General features: G+C 45.2%; 1 protein-coding gene across 8 annotated transcripts in view; it reads right to left on the reverse strand.

Moving 5' to 3' along the window:
• The window catches only part of nsun6 (NOP2/Sun RNA methyltransferase 6), a 79,021-nt gene that overhangs the window by 9,678 nt on the left and 51,816 nt on the right, over window positions 1-17,527 (reverse strand). For 4 of the 8 annotated variants that reach the window (XR_010969081.1, XR_010969079.1, XR_010969078.1 and 1 more), the window contains exon 12: window positions 1,242-1,312. Coding sequence is in view for 5 of the 8 variants with exons in the window: in XM_068013443.1 (XP_067869544.1) it covers window positions 1,242-1,312 (71 nt within the window). In the remaining 3 variants the exon portion in view is untranslated. Of the gene's footprint in view, window positions 1-57; window positions 1,313-17,527 lie in introns of those variants that run through there. The other 4 variants (XM_068013412.1, XM_068013403.1, XM_068013422.1 and 1 more) reach the window with 2 other exon arrangements.

Genomic DNA, 17,527 nt, shown 5'->3' on the forward strand with positions numbered 1-17,527 from the left:
CCACCCCATCACTGGGGCCTGCCAGACTGGCCCGCAACCCTGCCTCACTTACCAGGGGTCTGGGTCTGGTCCTGGATCCTGCAGTACTGACAGAGGCCATCATTCCTGGTGGCATTGCTGATAGTATTGAGCTGCCGGCCCTCTGATTGGTCAGCAGCTCTTGCAGCCGGGATCTCCATCTTTAAAGGTACAGGGATCCCGACGCCAGGCAGTTAATTGCCTGAACGCCGTTAAATAGAGCTTGGGGTGGGGGGCTCGAAATGGCCAAGGTGGGATTCCCAGCTTCTTCTCAGCCCAACGCCCGGAGCCCCGCTGGCTCCATTAAATCCAGCCCAGTAAGTGCATAATATTAGTCAGTGCAATACTTTATATTATAGGTAGTTTAGTTCATTTTCTTTATTCGAGAAATGCTTCACAAAGTACTAAATCTTGCATTTAAAAGTTGTCAATTAAACAGAATATAAAAATGACAGAATAAAAATATATGTTTCACATTACTATATAATGTGTGCTGTAACAATTCTGTGAATTAAATTATGCTTAAATGGAAACCCAAAAATTCAACATTAGGTACCTATTCAGTAATAGTTTCAACATTAAATTTCATGTGAAATGTATATCGCATTTGTTTGAATTGCGGGGCAGGCTCGATGAGCTGAATGACCTATTCCTGCTCCTATGTTCCATATAAAAAACATTTTAAAAATGACTGAGGAAGTAGTTTAAACCAAAAGTTGCAATCTGGGTTCTACATGAAATGCAAAGGCCCCTAATGACCTTTATATCAGCACATGGTTTGTGATCTCATTGAACAGCTGGCAAAATCTATTGCTACCATAGCAACAATACCTTTGGTTTGCTATCATAGGAACAATATACTGATGATGCTCACAGCTGAGCTTCAGGTGTTAACCAGTTTACAAACAAACAATTATTACACTCTTAATGAATGGTTACACACCTGAAACACCAATAACCTGTCTTTATTCCTTACAGATGCTAACTGACACTCTTTTTATTTCCAGCATCTCTGTTGTTATTTCGTATTTCCAGTATTTGGAGTAGTTTAATCTTTTTATTGCACTGCTAATAACGGTTAGGCATCCTGCTCCTTCACAAATTTAGCAATAAAGAAGCCTATTGTGTCCTTATTGGCAGACTTGATTAATTGTGTCATCTGACTGCTATCCTGATCTAAAGAAACACTAGTGCCCCCTTCAGTTACACTGGTTGGATCAAACCTCTGCAGCAATTTCCGCTGATCAGATGACAGTCCAGCACCCATCATTCCTTCTTCACCCAGGCGAGGTTCCTATGGGAAAAGATGGAGAATAATAAAACTGATATAACCCTTTAAAAATCCAGAGTGCTTTTGAAGCGAGAGGACAGTTGGCAAATTTGTGAAAAAATTAAGCACTTCCTGAAGTTTAATTTAAATTTTATGTATATTCTATTACTTTTCAATAATACCAATTGTAATATTGAAAAATGAGGTAAAAGCATAATCCAATAGACATTAAAAATCACCACTTAAACAAGATAAAAGAGACATCAACAAATTCAATACCAAAGTTCAACTAAAAACTTTCAGCAATTTGAAAATACCCTAAACTCTAAGAAAAAGTTATGTCTGTGCTGTACATGCTAATACTAAATTCCTAAAATGGAAAATGATATGCCCCAGCTGCCCACAAAACAATGTTTCTTGAGGTAAGTCAACACTAAGCAATACTGACAGTCATAATACAGAAAGCTAAGGCCATGACTGGATGATGGAGCAATGATGATTGTGGGGTGTTTGGGTACTGGGATTGGGACCAAGAATACATCGAAAATGAATAAAATTGACAGGTACTAGATAGGTAAATTGGCCATTATAAATTCTCACTAGTGTAGGTAGGTGGTAGGGAAATATAGGGACAGCTGGGGATGTTTGGTAGGAATATGGGATTAGTGTAGGATTAGTATAAATGGGTGGTTGATGTTCGGCACAGACTCGGTGGGCCGAAGGGCCTGTTTCAGTGCTGTATCTCTAATCTAATCTAATCTAATTCATTAGGTTAACAAGGCAGTGTACCCATGCACTGCACCAAAGAGTAACTATCGTTTTTTTTATTCATTCAGGGGATGTGGGCGTCGCTGGCCAGGCCAGCATTTATTGCCCATCCCTAATTGCCCTTGAGAAGGTGGTGGTGAGCTGCCTTCTTGAACCACTGCAGTCCATGTGGGGTAGGTACACCCACAGTGCTGTTAGGAAGGGAGTTCCAGAATTTTGACCCAGCGACAGTGAAGGAACGGCGATATAGTTCCAAGTCAGGATGGTGTGTGACTTGGAGGGGAACTTGCAGGTGGTGGTGTTCCCATGTATTTGCTGCCCTTGTCCTTCTAGTTGGTAGAGGTCGTGGGTTTGGAAGGTGCTGTCGAAGGAGCCTTGGTGCATTGCTGCAGTGCATCTTGTAGATGGTACACACTGCTGCCACTGTGCGTCGGTGGTGGAGGGAGTGAATGGCCCCCCATCCACAAACAATCAAACGGGCTACTTTGTCCTGGATAGTGTCGAGCTTCTTGAGTGTTGTTGGAGCTGCACCCATCCAGGCAAGTATTCCATCACACTCCTGACTTGTGCCTTGTAGATTGTGGACAGGCTTTGGGGAGTCAGGAAGTGAGTTACTCGCCTCAAGATTCCTAGCCACTGACCTGCTCTTGCAGCCACATTATTTATATGGCTACTCCAGTTCAGTTTTCGGTCAATGGTAGCCCCTAGGATGTTGATAGTGGGGGATTCAGCGATGGTAATGCCGTTGAATGCCAAGGGGAGATGGTTAGATTCTCTTTTGTTGCAGATGGTCATTGCCTGGCACTTGTGTGGCGCGAATGTTACTTGCCACTTATCAGCCCAAGCCTGGATATTGTCCAGGTCTTGCTGCGTTTCTACACGGACTGCTTCAGTATCTGAGGAGTCACGAATGGTGCTGAACATTGTGCAATCATCAGTGAACATCCCCACTACTGACCTTATGTTTTAGTTTTAGTTCTACAGCACTGAAACAGGCCCTTCGGCCCACCGAGTCTGCGCCGACCATCAACCACCCACCCATACTAATCCTACACTAATTCCATATTCCTACCACATCCCCACCTGTCCCCATATTTCCCTACCACCTACCTATACCAGGGGCAATTTATAATGGCCAATTAACCTATCAACCTACAAGTCTTTGGCATGTGGGAGGAAACCGGAGCACCCGGAGGAAACCCACGCAGACACAGGGAGAACTTGCAAACTCCACACAGGGAGTACCCAGAATTGAACCCGGGTTGCTGGAGCTGTGAGGCTGCGGTGCTAACCACTGCACCGGAAGGTCATTAATGAAGCAGCTGAAGATGGTTGGGCCTAGGACACTACCCTGAGGTACTCCTGCAGTGATGTCCTGGAGCTCAGATGATTGACCTCCAACAACCACAACCATCTTCCTTTGCGCTAGGCATGACTCCAGCCAGCGGAGGGTTTTCCCCCTGATCCCCATTGACAGTTTTGCTAGGGCTCCTTGATGCCATACTCGGTCAAATGCTGCCTTGATGTCAAGGGCAGTCACTCTCACCTCACCTCTTGAGTTCAGCTCTTTTGTCCATTTTTGAACCAAGGCTGTAATGAGGTCAGGAGCTGAGTGGCGCTGGCGGAACCCAAACTGAGCATCACTGAGCAGGTTGTTGCTAAGCAAGTGCCGCTTGATGGCACTGCTGATGACACCTTCCATCACTTTACTGATGATTGAGAGTAGGCTAATGGTGCGGTAGTTGGCCGGGTTGGATTTGTCCTGCCTTTTGTGTACAGGACATACCTGGGCAATTTTCCACATTGCAGGGTCGATGCCAGTGTTGTAGCTGTACTGGAACAGCTTGGCTAGGGGCGCGGCAAGTTCTGGAGCACAGGTCTTCAGTACTATTGCCGGAATATTGTCAGGGCCCATAGCTTTTGAAGTATCCAGTGCCTTCAGTCGTTTCTTGATATCACGTGGAGTGAATCGAATTGGCTGAAGTTTGGCATCTGTGATGTTGGGGACTTCAGGAGGAGGCCGAGATGGATCATCAACTCGGCACTTCTGGCTGTAGATTGTTGCAAATGCTTCAGCCTTATCTTTCGCACTGATGTGCTGGGCTCCCCCATCATTGAGGATGGGGATATTTGTGGAGCCACCTCCTCCAGTTAGTTGTTTAATTGTCCACTACTATTCACGGCTGGATGTGGCAGGACTGCAAAGCTTAGATCTGATCCGTTGGTTATGGGATCGCTTAGCTCTGTCTATCGCATGCTGCTTACGCAGTTTGGTATGCAAGTAGTCCTGGGTTGTAGCTTCACCAGGTTGACACCTCATTTTGAGGTATGCCTGGTGCTGCTCCTGGCATGCCCTCCTGCACTCTTCATTGAACCAGGGTTGGTGTCCTGGCTTGATGGTAATGGTAGACTGGGGGATATGCCAGGCCATGAGGTTACAGATTGTGGTTGAGTACAATTCTGCTGCTGCTGATGGCCCACAGCGCCTCATGGATGCCCAGTTTTGTATTGCTAGATCCATTCGAAATCTATCCCATTCAGCACGGTGATAGTGCCACACAACACGATGGACGGTATCCTCAATGTGAAGGCGGAACTTCATCTCCACAAGGACTGTGCGGTGGTCACTCCTACCAATACTGTCATGGACAGATGCATCTGCGGCAGGCAGACTGGTGAGGACAAGGTCGAGTATGTTCTTTCCTCGTGTTGGTTCCCCCACCACCTGCCGCAGACCCAGTCTCGCAGCTATGTCCTTTAGGACTCGGCCAGCTCGGTCAGTAGTAGTGCTACCGAGCCACTCATGGTGATGGACATTGAAGTCCCCCACCCAGAGTACATTTTGTGCCCTTGCCACCCTCAGTGCTTCCTCCAAGTAGTGTTCAACATGGATCTGTGATCGCATAGCTGTCAAGGTTCGACAGACTGTCCAGGGGAGGGATGTTTCCAAATTGGCAGGGAGGGGACAAAGTCAACAGACAATACTGTCACGATCCTGTTTCTTTTTTTCCTCAGGAAATATGCAGTGTGCCTTTCAGGCTGTAAACAGATCAGTACTGCTTTGGGGACTGTAAGTTAAAGTGCATTCTGGTTACCCAGCAACAACCATACAGAGAAGGAGGACAGGACGTCAAATGTATCCATTTTGACTTTGAAGCTGGCTTTGCAGAGACACAGTTAACAGACTGTTCTGGTATGTGAAGGAAACAGGAGAGCTCTCTCCTTAGTCTATTTAAACCCTATTTGTTATTATCTCTCAAAATTCTGAAGAGTCAGGCCAGATTGATTCTTTTGAAAGTGGTAGCAAATTATTGCTGTGTTCATCGCTGGAAAAGAGCAACACTTCAACTGCTGAACTAGACTACTGACTGTCCTACTGTTGAAGAACCTTTTTTTCCCCATCGAACAACTGCAAAGACTTCAAGCAACCTTGTACTGTTTCTACATTGGGAAGGTTCCATTTCAGCAACAATGTCAATCTGCAAAGACTTTGTTATTCCTAATTTTTCAGGCAGCTTATTAAACACCAAACTACTGATCGTTTGGGTATATGCATGCAAATGCGGGAGTTAGATTTTTTTAAAATAAGTTGTTAAGATCTTTAGATATTGGTTTATCTGAGTAGTATTTAAGATTTTTTAGTTTTTTCTAAAAAATAGTTCATTTGTTAATACCTGAAGATATCTGGTTTGGTTTGCCTCATTCAGGGGTTACTAGAGTGTTCAGTTCAACTGTGGCATTCTTTGATTTGGGAAAGCTTAAAGAGATATGTTATGCGACCTGTGGAGTGACGGGACTGAACTGACAGTGCATTGCTCCCACTGCAAGCAGAATCATATATTTTGATTGAGGGCTTTGTCTTGAGCGGTCGAGCCATAACATATTAATTGAGGGCTTGTTCGCAGTCAAATCATATTTTAATTAAGTGGCTCGTGTCTGGGATCAGAATCAGACTAATTGAAGAGCTCACATTTGGGATCATGTTAATTGCTCGTCCCTGGGATAACATATTTTATTTGGGGTCAATTGGAAACTTGATTGTTGGGATATAAATCTTTTTTTTATTCATGCATAGGATGTGGGCATCGCTGGCTAGGCCAGCATTTATTGTCTATCCTGAATTGCCTTTGAGAAGGTGGTGATGAGCTGCCTTCTTGAACTGCTACAGTCCACGTGAGGTAGGTACACCCACAGTGCTGTTAAGAAGGGAGTTCCAGAATTCTGACCCAGTGACAGTGAAGGAACGCTAACATAGTTCCAAGTCAGGATGGTGTGTGACTTGGAGGGGAACTTCCAGATGGTGGTGTTCCCATACATTTGCTGCCCTTGTCCTTCTAGTTGGTAGAGGTCACGGGTTTGGAAGGGGCTTTCGAATAAGCCTTGGTATGTTGCTGCAGTGCATCTTGTAGATGGTACACACTGTGCGCAGTGGTGGAGGGACTGAATGTTTGTGGATGGGGTGCCAATCAAGCAGGCTGCTTTGTCCTGGATGGTGTCGAACTTCCTGAGTGTTAGATTAGATTAGATTAGAGATACAGCACTGAAACAGGCCCTTCGGCCCACCGAGTCTGTGCCGAACATCAACCACCCATTTACACTAATCCCACATTCCCACCAAACATCCCCACCTGTCCCTATATTTCCCTACCACCTACCTACACTAGTGACAATTTATAATGGCCAATTTACCTATCAACCTGCAAGTCTTTTGGCTTGTGGGAGGAAACCGGAGCACCCGGAGAAAACCCACGCAGACACAGGGAGAACTTGCAAACTCCACACAGGCAGTGTTGTTGGAGCTGCACTCATCCAGGCAAGTGGAGAGTATTCCATCACACTCCTGACTTGTGCCTTGATGGTGGACAGGCTTTGGGGAGTCAGGTGGTGAGTTACTCGTCGCAGGAGTAAGACAGTGAGAAAGAGAGGGATTTAAGTTAAAAGAGATGGAACTAACACAAAGTAAAGCCTGGCTACCCGACCAGAACCTGATTAGACCCGACTACATGTGTTGGGTTCGGGTCGGGTGGGGTCGGGTCCATATTCCGAGTCCAGTATTTGGGCTTGGGTCGGGTCAGGCTGGACAGTGCTGCTTCCGGAAAGTCACAGGATCAGGCTTACCCATGATTCCCCACAACTCCATCTGCAGGAATAGCCTGCTGCCGGAACGGATGAAGGATATTCATGTCCGATCAGGTTGGGTGCGAAAAAAAATTAAAGGACTCTGGTTCAGGTCGGCTGTGGTCGGGTCGGGTTTTTATTTTCTACCAGAGTCAGGCTTTAAGACAAAGGGGTAGTCCTAAATCAGGGAAAATTTGGGTCAGGAAGAATCTGAATTTAGCTCAGGACCCAGCGAAAAATTTATACAGGCTCTTCCTAAGTTCGAGTAAAGAGACATAGAGACATTTTTCATATCTTTTGAAAAAATAGCCAAGCAGATGAAATGGCCAAAAGAAAGCTAGACACTGCTGATGCAGGGCAGGTTGGTAGGCAGAGTGCATGAAGTTTATGCCATGCTTCCTGAAGAGGCATCTGCAGATTATGAGATGGCAAAAAAGGCTATTCTCGCTGCATATGAGTTAGATCCTGAAGCTTACCGTCAGAGGTTCAGGAATTTACGGAGATTGGCTGGGCAGACATATTTAGAATTTGAGAGAGTGAAGCAAATTACTTTTGACTGTTGGATATAGGTATTAAAGATAGAAACCACATACGAGAATCTTCGAGAATTGATTCTCTTAGAAGAGTTTAAAAACTCCATTCCTTCGGTAGTGATAACTCATACAGATAACCTGAAAGTTTTGTAAGCTAGGCAAGCAGGGGAAATTGCTGATGATTTTGAGCTTGTGAATAAGCCAACCTGTTTTGTCTGTCACCCCCATAAACCAGAGAAGATAGAAAGTGGGAGAGTGAAAGGAAGGCAAGTAGCCGGACACAAGAACGCACAGCTGGGAATGCCCCAGGATCACATCCTCAGTCAGAAAGGAAATAGAAGTGAGGTTCGCAAGCCAAAGTGTTATCATTGCCACAAAACGCATCTTCTTCAGAGCGCTGGAAATTGCGAGGTAAACCCATAGGAATTGTTGGGGTAGGCAAAGCTAGTGCAGAGGAAAATACTCTGCAGACCAGGCTATACCTTTAATGACAGCTGTGAAACCAGATACTAAAACTAAAAGGAGTGTAGAGGTTATGAATAAAATACCCAAGAATTATAATGAATTTTTGTCAAAGGGGAGAGTAACTCCACATCCGGTAAGTGAGGCAGGAAAACCTATCATTATACTCAGGGACACAGGAGCAACCCAAACACACTTGCTGGGGAAAGATATAAGGTTTCCACCAGAGAGTGCCTTGAATGCTAAACGTTTAGTTAATGGAATTGGTGGGGAGTATATACCCGTACCTTTGTATAAAGTACGCCTAGAGAGTGACTTAATATCTGGGATAGTAACTGTACGAGTTGTCCACAGTTTGTCAGTAAAGGGAATTGATCTACTCCTAGGAAATGATTTGGCTGGATCAAAAATATTAGTTTCTCCTATAATTACAGAGGAACCAAGTGAAATTAAGGAAACGGAGCAATTACAGGAATATTTCTTGCGTGTGTAGTTACCCGAGCAATGGCTAAACAGGATCCATTGTCGGAGGTAAAAGGGGAACCACAAACAGATAGACAAGTATCTGAAACCTTATTTGGGGATTTAGATAATCCAAATGAGATGTTTAACAGATCATCTATTATTGCAGCACAGCCCAAGCTGATCCAGAGATATCCCGAATGGCACAGACAGCTCTGTCAGACGCTGAGGCGAAAGGAGTTCCAGAAGGCTATTATATGCCAAACGGGGTTTTGAGGAGGAAATGGAGACCGCCTCACTGACCTGCAGAGGAAGATAGGACAGTTGTTGAACAGATAGTGGTACCACCTAAATATTACCAAGGATTTTAAGGTTCGCACATGACATTCCTTTTGCAGGACATAGGGGAACTCGGAAGACCAAATCATGCATAAGCCAACATTATTACTGGCCACGTCTTACAAAGGATGTGAGACAATTTTGTAAGACATACCGTACCTGTCAAATGGTGGGAAAACTACAACCTACCATGAAACCAGTACCATTACTTCCCATACCAGCGACTGAGGAACCATTTAGCAGGGTATTAGTAGACTATGTAGGACCCTTGCCAAAAACAAAAGCAGGGCATCAATACATACTATCATGGATATGGCTACTCGATTTCCAGAGGCCATTCCTTTGAGGCCAATTACTGCTTGAGTAGGAGTAGAAAAGTTAACCCAATTCTTTGCAAGAGATGTGTTTGCATTTGAAGTTCAATCAGATCAAGGTTCTAATTTCATGTCTAGGATATTTCAAGAAGTCATGGGCAATTTGGAGATTAGACAGTTGAAATCTTCAGCATATCACCCAGAGTCGTAGGGAGCTTTACAGAGATTTCACCAGACTCTCAAAATGATTAGAACATACTGTCACATGATCCACAACTTTATCCACATGACTGGGATAAAGGACTAGACGTTCTTTTATTTGCCACCAGAAACTCATCGAATGAGTCTACAGGTTTCAGTCCTTTTGAATTGGTTTACGGACATGAAGTAAGAGGTCCTCTAAAACTTATAAAAGACAGATTCTTGGAACAAAAGAATGCATCCTCGATACTAGACTATGTATCTGTGTTCCGGGAAAGGCTCACAAAAAGCTTGCAGTGTGGCTCTGGAACACCGTAAAGCATCCCAAGCCAATATGAAAAAATGGGCAGACAAGAATGCAAAAACCTGTGATTTTCAACCAGGGAATGAGGTATTAGTGTTGTTATCATTACAGAGAGAACCATTAAAAGCACAGTTCAGTGGCCCATATAGAGTGATCAAAAGAGTGGGTAAGGTAGATTACTTGATTGACACCCCTGATCACCGAAAGAAGAACCGGTCATGTCACATCAATATGCTGAAGCAATATTACTGCAGGAAGGAGGATAAGCCAGTACAGGTAGGTCAGGTAATCAGGACTGTTGAGAAGGAAAAGGATAGTGAGGATGAGGCAGAAGTAGGCCTAAGAAGTTCTCAGATTGAACCTCCAACTATCAGATTAGCAAATACAGAATGGCTAGGAAAATTAGACAATATGCTTTTGCACTTAAAGGCAAAACAGCATGAAGTCCTAACCAGGGTTTTCACACCGTTTCAAAGAGTTTGTAGGAAAAAGCTATGATGTACAACCTTAGCCACATATGATGTGGGTATAAGGGGAAACCATTCCTTGAAAACAACAACCTTGCCGCTTATGTCCTGACAGACAGGCCCAAGTGGAAGCAGAGGTTCAATGCAAGTGAAGGGCAGCTTAGCTGAACCTAGTCAGGACAGCTGGAATTCGCAGATGGTCTTGATGCCTAAACCTGGTGGGTTGGCTCAAACTTGCATAGACTATAGAAAAGTAACTGCGGTAAGGAAGGCAAGTTCCTACCCAAATTCTCATTAGAAGACTGTATTGACAGAGTGGGCAACACCATGTGTCTTAAAGAGACAAATGTGTTGGAATGATACTGTCAAATTCCTTTGACAGCCCAAGAAAAGAAAAAGTCAGCTTACATTACACCAAACAGGATTTTCCAGTATCAAGTGATGCCACACAGATTAAAGGATACTTGAGAAACTTCTCAGAGAATAGTGAATCTAGTAGCGGTCAGTGCTGCTAGCTGTGCAGTTCACCTGGGTGAGGTGATGGACAAAAGGGACACTTGGAAGGAAAACACAAAACAATTGGGAGACTATGCTTGGAAATTTGAAATGGGTTACTTGGGACAACCTTTTGAAAATTTAAAGCCAAAATTATTCTGGTGGAACTTGTTGCTGTAGTCTTACCATTTTGAAAAATTGGATATCTGTATATTGGGGGAAAAAATATTAGTCATAGAGTTATACAACACAGAAACAGGTCCTTTAGCCCATAGTGTCCTTGCCAGCCATTAAGCAGCTAACTATACTAATCCCATTTTCCAGCACTTGGCCCGTAGCCTTGTATGCGAATGGCGTTTCAACTGCTCATCTACATATTTCTTCAATGTTGAGGGTTCCTGCCTCTACCACCTCTTCAGGCAGTGCGTTCTCGATTCCAACCACCTTCTGGGTGAAAAATCTTTGCCCCAAATCCCCTCTAAACCTCCTGCCCCTTACCTTAAATCTATGCCCCATAGTTATTGATCCCTCTGCGTTTTATACAGCTCATAACCACCCTGCTCTTATATTCTATGCCTCAGCTGATAAAGGCAAGTATCCCATATGCCTTCCTAACCACCTTATCTACCTGTGCTGCTGTCTTCAGTGATCTGTGGACAAGTATACCAAGATCCCTCTGACCTTCTGCACTTCCTAGGGTCCTACCATCCATTGTATATTCCCTTGCCTTGTTAATCCTCCAAAAACGCATCACTTCACACTTCTCAGGATTAAATTCCATTTGCCACTGCTCCGCCCATCTTACCAGCCCATCTATATCATCCTGTAATCTAAGGCTTTCCTCCTCACTATTTATGACACCACCAAATTGCGTGTCATCTGCGAGCTTACTGATCATACCTCCTATATTCACGCCGAATCATTAGTGTACACTAAAACAGCAAGAGTCCCAGCACCGATCCCTTCGCAACATCACTAGTCATAGGCTTCCACTCGCAAAAACAACCCTCGACCATCACCCTCTGCCTCCTGCCACTAAGCCAATTTTGGATCCAATTTGCCAAATTGCCCTGGATCCCATGGGCTCTTACCTTCTTAACCAATCTCCAATGCAGGACTTTATCAAAAACTTTACTGAAGTCCGTGTAGACTACATCAACTGCTTTACCCTCATCTACACATCTAGTCACTGCCTCGAAAAATTCAATCAAGTTAGTTAGACACGATCTCCCCCTGACAAAGCAATGCTGACTATCCCTGATTAATCTCTGCCTCTCCAAGTAGAGGTTAATCCTGTCCCTCAGAATGTTTTCCAATATTTTCCCAACCACTGATGTTAGACTCACTGGCTTGTAATTACCTGGTTTATTCCTGCTACCCTTCTTGAATAATGACACAACATTCGCTGTCCTCCAGTCCTCTGTACCTCTCCTGTGGCCAGAGAGGATTTGAAAATTTGTGTCAGAGCCCTATCTCCTCCCTTGCCTCACAAGCCTGGGATACATCTCATTTGGGCCTGGGGATTTATCCACTTTTAAGCCTGCTAAAACAGCTAATACTTCCTCCCTTTCAATGCTAATATGTTCAAGTATATCACAATCCCCCTCCCTGATCTCTATACCTACATCGTCTTTCTCCATAGTGAACACAGATGCAAAGTAATCATTTAAAAGCTCACCTATGTCCTCCGGCTCCACACACACATTGCCATTTTGGTCCCTAATGGGACCCACTCCTTCCCTGGTTATCCTCTTGCCCTTAATATACTTTAAAAAAAAAATGCCTTAGGATTTTCCTTTATCTTGCATTTCATGTCCCCTCTTCGCTCTCCTAATTACTTTATTTAGTACCCCCCCTACCCCACACTATCTATACTCCTCTAGTGCCTTCGCTGTTTTCAGCGCTCCGAATCTGCCAGAAGCCTCCTTTTTTTTCCTGATCCAATCCTCTATATCCCTTGACATCCAGGGTTCCCTGGACTTGTTGGTCCAGGGAACGTGTTGGCTCTGAACCCTCACTATTTCCTCTTTGAATGACTCCCACTGGTCTGGTGTAAACTTTCCTACAAGTAGCTGCTCCCAGTCCACTCTGGCCAGATCCTGTTTTATCATATTGAAATCGGCCTTCCCCCAATTCAGTACCTTTAGTTCCAGCCCATCTTTGACCTTTTCCATAACTACCTTAAATCTTAAGAGTTATGGTCACTATCCCCGAAATGCTCCCTCACTGACACTTCTGCCACTTGTCCGGCTTTATTCCCTAGGATGAGGTCCAGTACTGCCCCTGTTCTTGTAGGACTTTCTATGTACTGGCTCAAAAAGCTCTCCTGTATGCATTTTAAGAATTTCGCCCCCTTTAAGCCTTTTACACTAAGACTATCCCAGTTGATATTAGGTAAGTTGAAATCCCCTGCTATTATTATCCTATTATTTTTACACCTCTCTGAAATTTGACTACATATCTGCTTCTCTATCTCTCCCTGACTGTTTGGAGGCCTGTAGTACACTCCCAGCCAAGTGATTGCCCCCTTTTTATTTTTAAGTTCTACCCATATGGCCTCATTTGAAGAACCTTCCTTACTGCAGTAATTGACTCATTGATCAACAGTGCAATGCCACCTCCTCTTTTATCCCCTCCCGTCACGCCTGAAGATTCTATACCCTGGAATATTGTGCTGCCAGTCCTGCCCCTCCCTCAACCATGTCTCTGTGATAGCAACAATATCATAATCCCATATGCTAATCAATGCCCTCAATTCATCTGTCTTACTAGTAAAACTCCATGCATTAAAATAGATGCAATCCAGCCTTGCATGTTTCCCTTGTGCCTTAACAGGTCTATATTTGCTCTGCCTTCCAGATTGACTCAGTTTCTCTTCTATATTTGACTGAGCATCACCCCATACTATATCTCCACTCTGTATCCTATTCCCCTGCCAAATTAGTGTAAACCACCCCCCAACAGCACTACAAACCTCCCAGCAAGGATGTCGGTCCCTTTCTGGTTCAGGTGCAACCCATCCAACTTGTACAGGTCCCACCTTTGCCAGAAACAGACCCAGTGATCCATGAAACTAAAGCCCTCCCTCTTGTACCATCTCTTCAGCCACGCATTCATCTGCTCTCCAGGTCTCCAGGATGCTATGTTGCCTCCCTGGTGCTAGGGTCAAGGATGTCTCTGGGCGGCTGCAGGACATTCTGAAAGGGGAGGGTGAGCAGCCAGAGGTCGTGGTCCATATTGGTACTAACGACATAGGCAGGAAGAGAGATGAAGTCCTGCAAAGTGAATATAGGAAGTTAGGCAGAAGGTTAAAAAGCAGGATCTCTAGGGTTGTAATCTCAGGATTACTCCCTGTGCCACGTGCTAGTGAGGGTAGGAATAGGAGGATAAGGCAAATGAATGCGTGGCTGAAGAGCTGGTGCAGGCGGGAGGGCTTCAGCTACTTGGATCATTGGGATCTCTTCTGGTGCAGAGGTGACCTGTACAAGAAGGACGGGCTGCATCTAAACTGGAAGGGGACCAATATCCTTGCGGGGAGGTTTGCTAGTACTACTCGGGAGGGTTTAAACTAGTCTTGCAGTGGGGTGGGACCCAAAGTAGTAGTCTCTCCAATCAGATAGTTGAGGCAAATGTAGAGGTTAAAGCAAGCAAGTCCAGTAGGCAGGCCGGGCAGGACAGGGAGCATGGAAGGTCTGATAGGCGAAACTGCATTTACTTTAATGCAAGAAGCCTTACAGGTAAGGCAGATGAACTCAGAGCATGGATCGGTACATGGGATTGTGATATTATTGCTATTACTGAAATGTGTTTGAGAGATGGGCAGGACTGGCAACTCAATGTTCCGGGGTACCGATCCTTCCGGCGTGACAAAGGTGGAGGTAAGAGAGGAGGTGGAGTTGCACTATTGATTAAGGAGGACATCACGGCAGTACTTAGAGAGGATATTCTGGAGGGAATGTCCAGCGAGGCCATATGGGTAGAACTTAGAAATAAGAAAGGGGTGATCACTTTGATGGGATTATACTATAGGCCCCCCAATAGGCAGAGGGAAGTGGAGGAGCATATATGTAGGGAAATCACACATAAGTGTAGGAATTACAGGGTTGTAATATTAGGTAATTTTAACTTCCTTAATATTGACTGGGACTGCCTTAGTGCTAAGGGATCAGATGGGGAAGAATTTGTTAAGTGTGTCCAGGATAGTTTTCTGAAGCAGTATGTGGATGGCCCTACTAGAGAAGGGGCTACACTCGACCTCCTCTTCGGAAATGAGGATGGGCAGGTGGTTGATGTGTCAGTGGGAGAGCACTTTGGGACCAACGACTATAACTCTATTAGCTTCAAGATAGTTATGGAAAAGGATAGGACTGGTCCTCAGGTTGAAGTCCTAAATTGGGGGAAGGCTAATTTCGATGGCATCAGACAGGAACTCTCAAAAGTTGAATGGAAGAGGCTGTTTACAGGTAAAGGGACATCTGGCAAGTGGGAGGCTTTTAAAAGTGAGATAGGAAGAGTTCAGGGCTGGCATGTTCCTGTTAGATGGAAGGGCAAGGCTGGCAAGTTTAGGGAACCTTGGTTGACGAGGGATATTGAGGGTCTGGTCAGGACAAAGAAGGAAGCATATATCAGGTATAGGCAGCTGGGATCAAGCGAGTCTCTCGAGGAGTATAAGGGATGTAGGACTACACTTAAGGAGGAAATTAGGAAGGCGAAAAGGGGCCATGAGATTTCCCTGGCAGATAAGATAAAGGAGAATCCTAAAAGTTTCTGTAAGTATATTAAGAGTAAAAGGGTAGCTAGGGAGAGAGTAGGTCCCCTTAAGGATCAGCGTGGCAATCTATGTGTGGAGCCACGGGAAATAGGCGAGGTCTTAAATGAATATTTCTCGTCCGTATTTACCGTGGAGAAGGTCATGGAAGCTAGTGAGTTCAAGGGAGGGAACACCGATATCCTGGAGCATATCAACATTACAAAGGAGGAGGGGTTGGAGGTTTTGAAGTGCATTAAGGTGGATAAATCCCCAGGGCCCGACCAGGTGTATCCTAGGATGCTATGGGGAGCAAGGGAGGAGGTTGCTGGGGCCCTGGCAGAGATTTTTGTATCATCGTTAGCCACGGTTGAAGTACCGGAAGACTGGAGGATAGCTAATGTTGTGCCTTTATTTAAGAAGGGCAGCAGGGATAAGCCAGGGAACTACAGGCCGGTGAGCCTTACATCAGTGGTGGGAAAGTTATTGGAAGGGATTCTGACAGACAGGATTTATATGCATCTGGAAAGGCACGGTCTGATTAGGGATAGTCAGCATGGCTTTGTGTGTGGGAAATCATGTCTCACGAATTTGATTGAGTTTTTCAAGGAGGTGACCAAAAGGATTGACGGGGGCAGGGCGATGGATGTTGTCTACATGGACTTTGGCAAGGCCTTTGACAAGGTCCCGCATGGTAGGCTGGTCTAGAAGTTTCGAACGCATGGGATCCAGGGTGAGCTAGCAAATTGGATACAAAATTGTACATAACGTTGGTTAGACCGCATTTGGAGTACTGTGTGCAGTTCTGGTCGCCGCACTACAGGAAAGATGTGATTAAGCTAGAGAGGGTGCAGAAAAGATTCACAAGGATGTTGCCTGGTTTGGAGGGCTTGAGTTATAAAGAGAGATTGGATAGGCTGGATCTGTTTTCCCTGGAGCGAAGGAGGCTGAAAGGAGACATGATAGAGGTATATAAAATTATGAGAGGCATAGATAGGGTAGATAGCCAGAGTCTGTTTCCCATGGTAGGGGTGACTAAAACTAGAGGGCATAGATTTAAGGTGAGAGGGAGGAGGTTTAAAGGGGATTAAAGGGGTAAATTTTTCACACAAAGGATCGTGGGTATCTGGAATGTGCTGCCTGAGGAGGTGGTGGAGGCAGGAACAGTAGCAACATTTAAGAGGCATCTGGACAGGTACTTGAATGAGCAAGGCATAGAGGGATATGGAATTAATGCAGGCAGGTGGGATTAGTATAGATAGGCATTATGGTTGGCATGGACGCGGTGGGCTGAAGGGCCTGTTTCTATGCTGTACGGCTCCAGGACTCTATGACTCGATCCTCCTATTCCTGTACTCACTAGCATGTGGCACCGGGAGTAATCCAGAGATTACAACCTTTGAGGTCCTGCTTTTTATCTGCTACGTAGCTCCCTAAATTCTTGTTGCAGGACCTCACCCCTGTTTTTACCTGTGTCGTTGGTACCAATGTGCACCACGACCTCTGTCTGTTCACCCTCCCCCTTCAGAATGTCCTGCAGCCACTCCGTGACATCCTTGACCCTAGCACTAGGGAGGCAACATACCATCCTGGAGTCACGTTTGCGGCCACAGAAACGCCTATCTGTACCCCTTATGATAGAATCCCCTATCACTATAGCTCTTCCACTCCTTTTCATTCCCTGCTGTGCAGCAGAGCCATCTGTGGTGCCACAAACTTGGCTGTTGCTGCTTTCCCATGGGAGGTCATCCCCCCACCTGTATTCAAAGTGATATATCTGTTTGAGAGGAGGATGGCCACAGGGGACTCCTGCACTACCTGCCTGCGCCTACTACTCCGCCTGGTGGTCATCCATCCCTTTTCTGTCTGTGCAGCCATTACCTGCGGTGTGACCACCTCGCTAAAAGTGCTATCCACGACATCCTCAGCATCGCGGATGCTCCACAGTGAATCCACCTGCAGCTCCAGCCCCGTAATGCAGGTAGCCAGTAGCTGCAGATGGATACACTTCCTACACACATGGTCATCA

This window comes from Heterodontus francisci, chromosome 2, assembly GCF_036365525.1.
Source record: "Heterodontus francisci isolate sHetFra1 chromosome 2, sHetFra1.hap1, whole genome shotgun sequence".
Classification (NCBI taxonomy): domain Eukaryota; kingdom Metazoa; phylum Chordata; class Chondrichthyes; order Heterodontiformes; family Heterodontidae; genus Heterodontus; species Heterodontus francisci.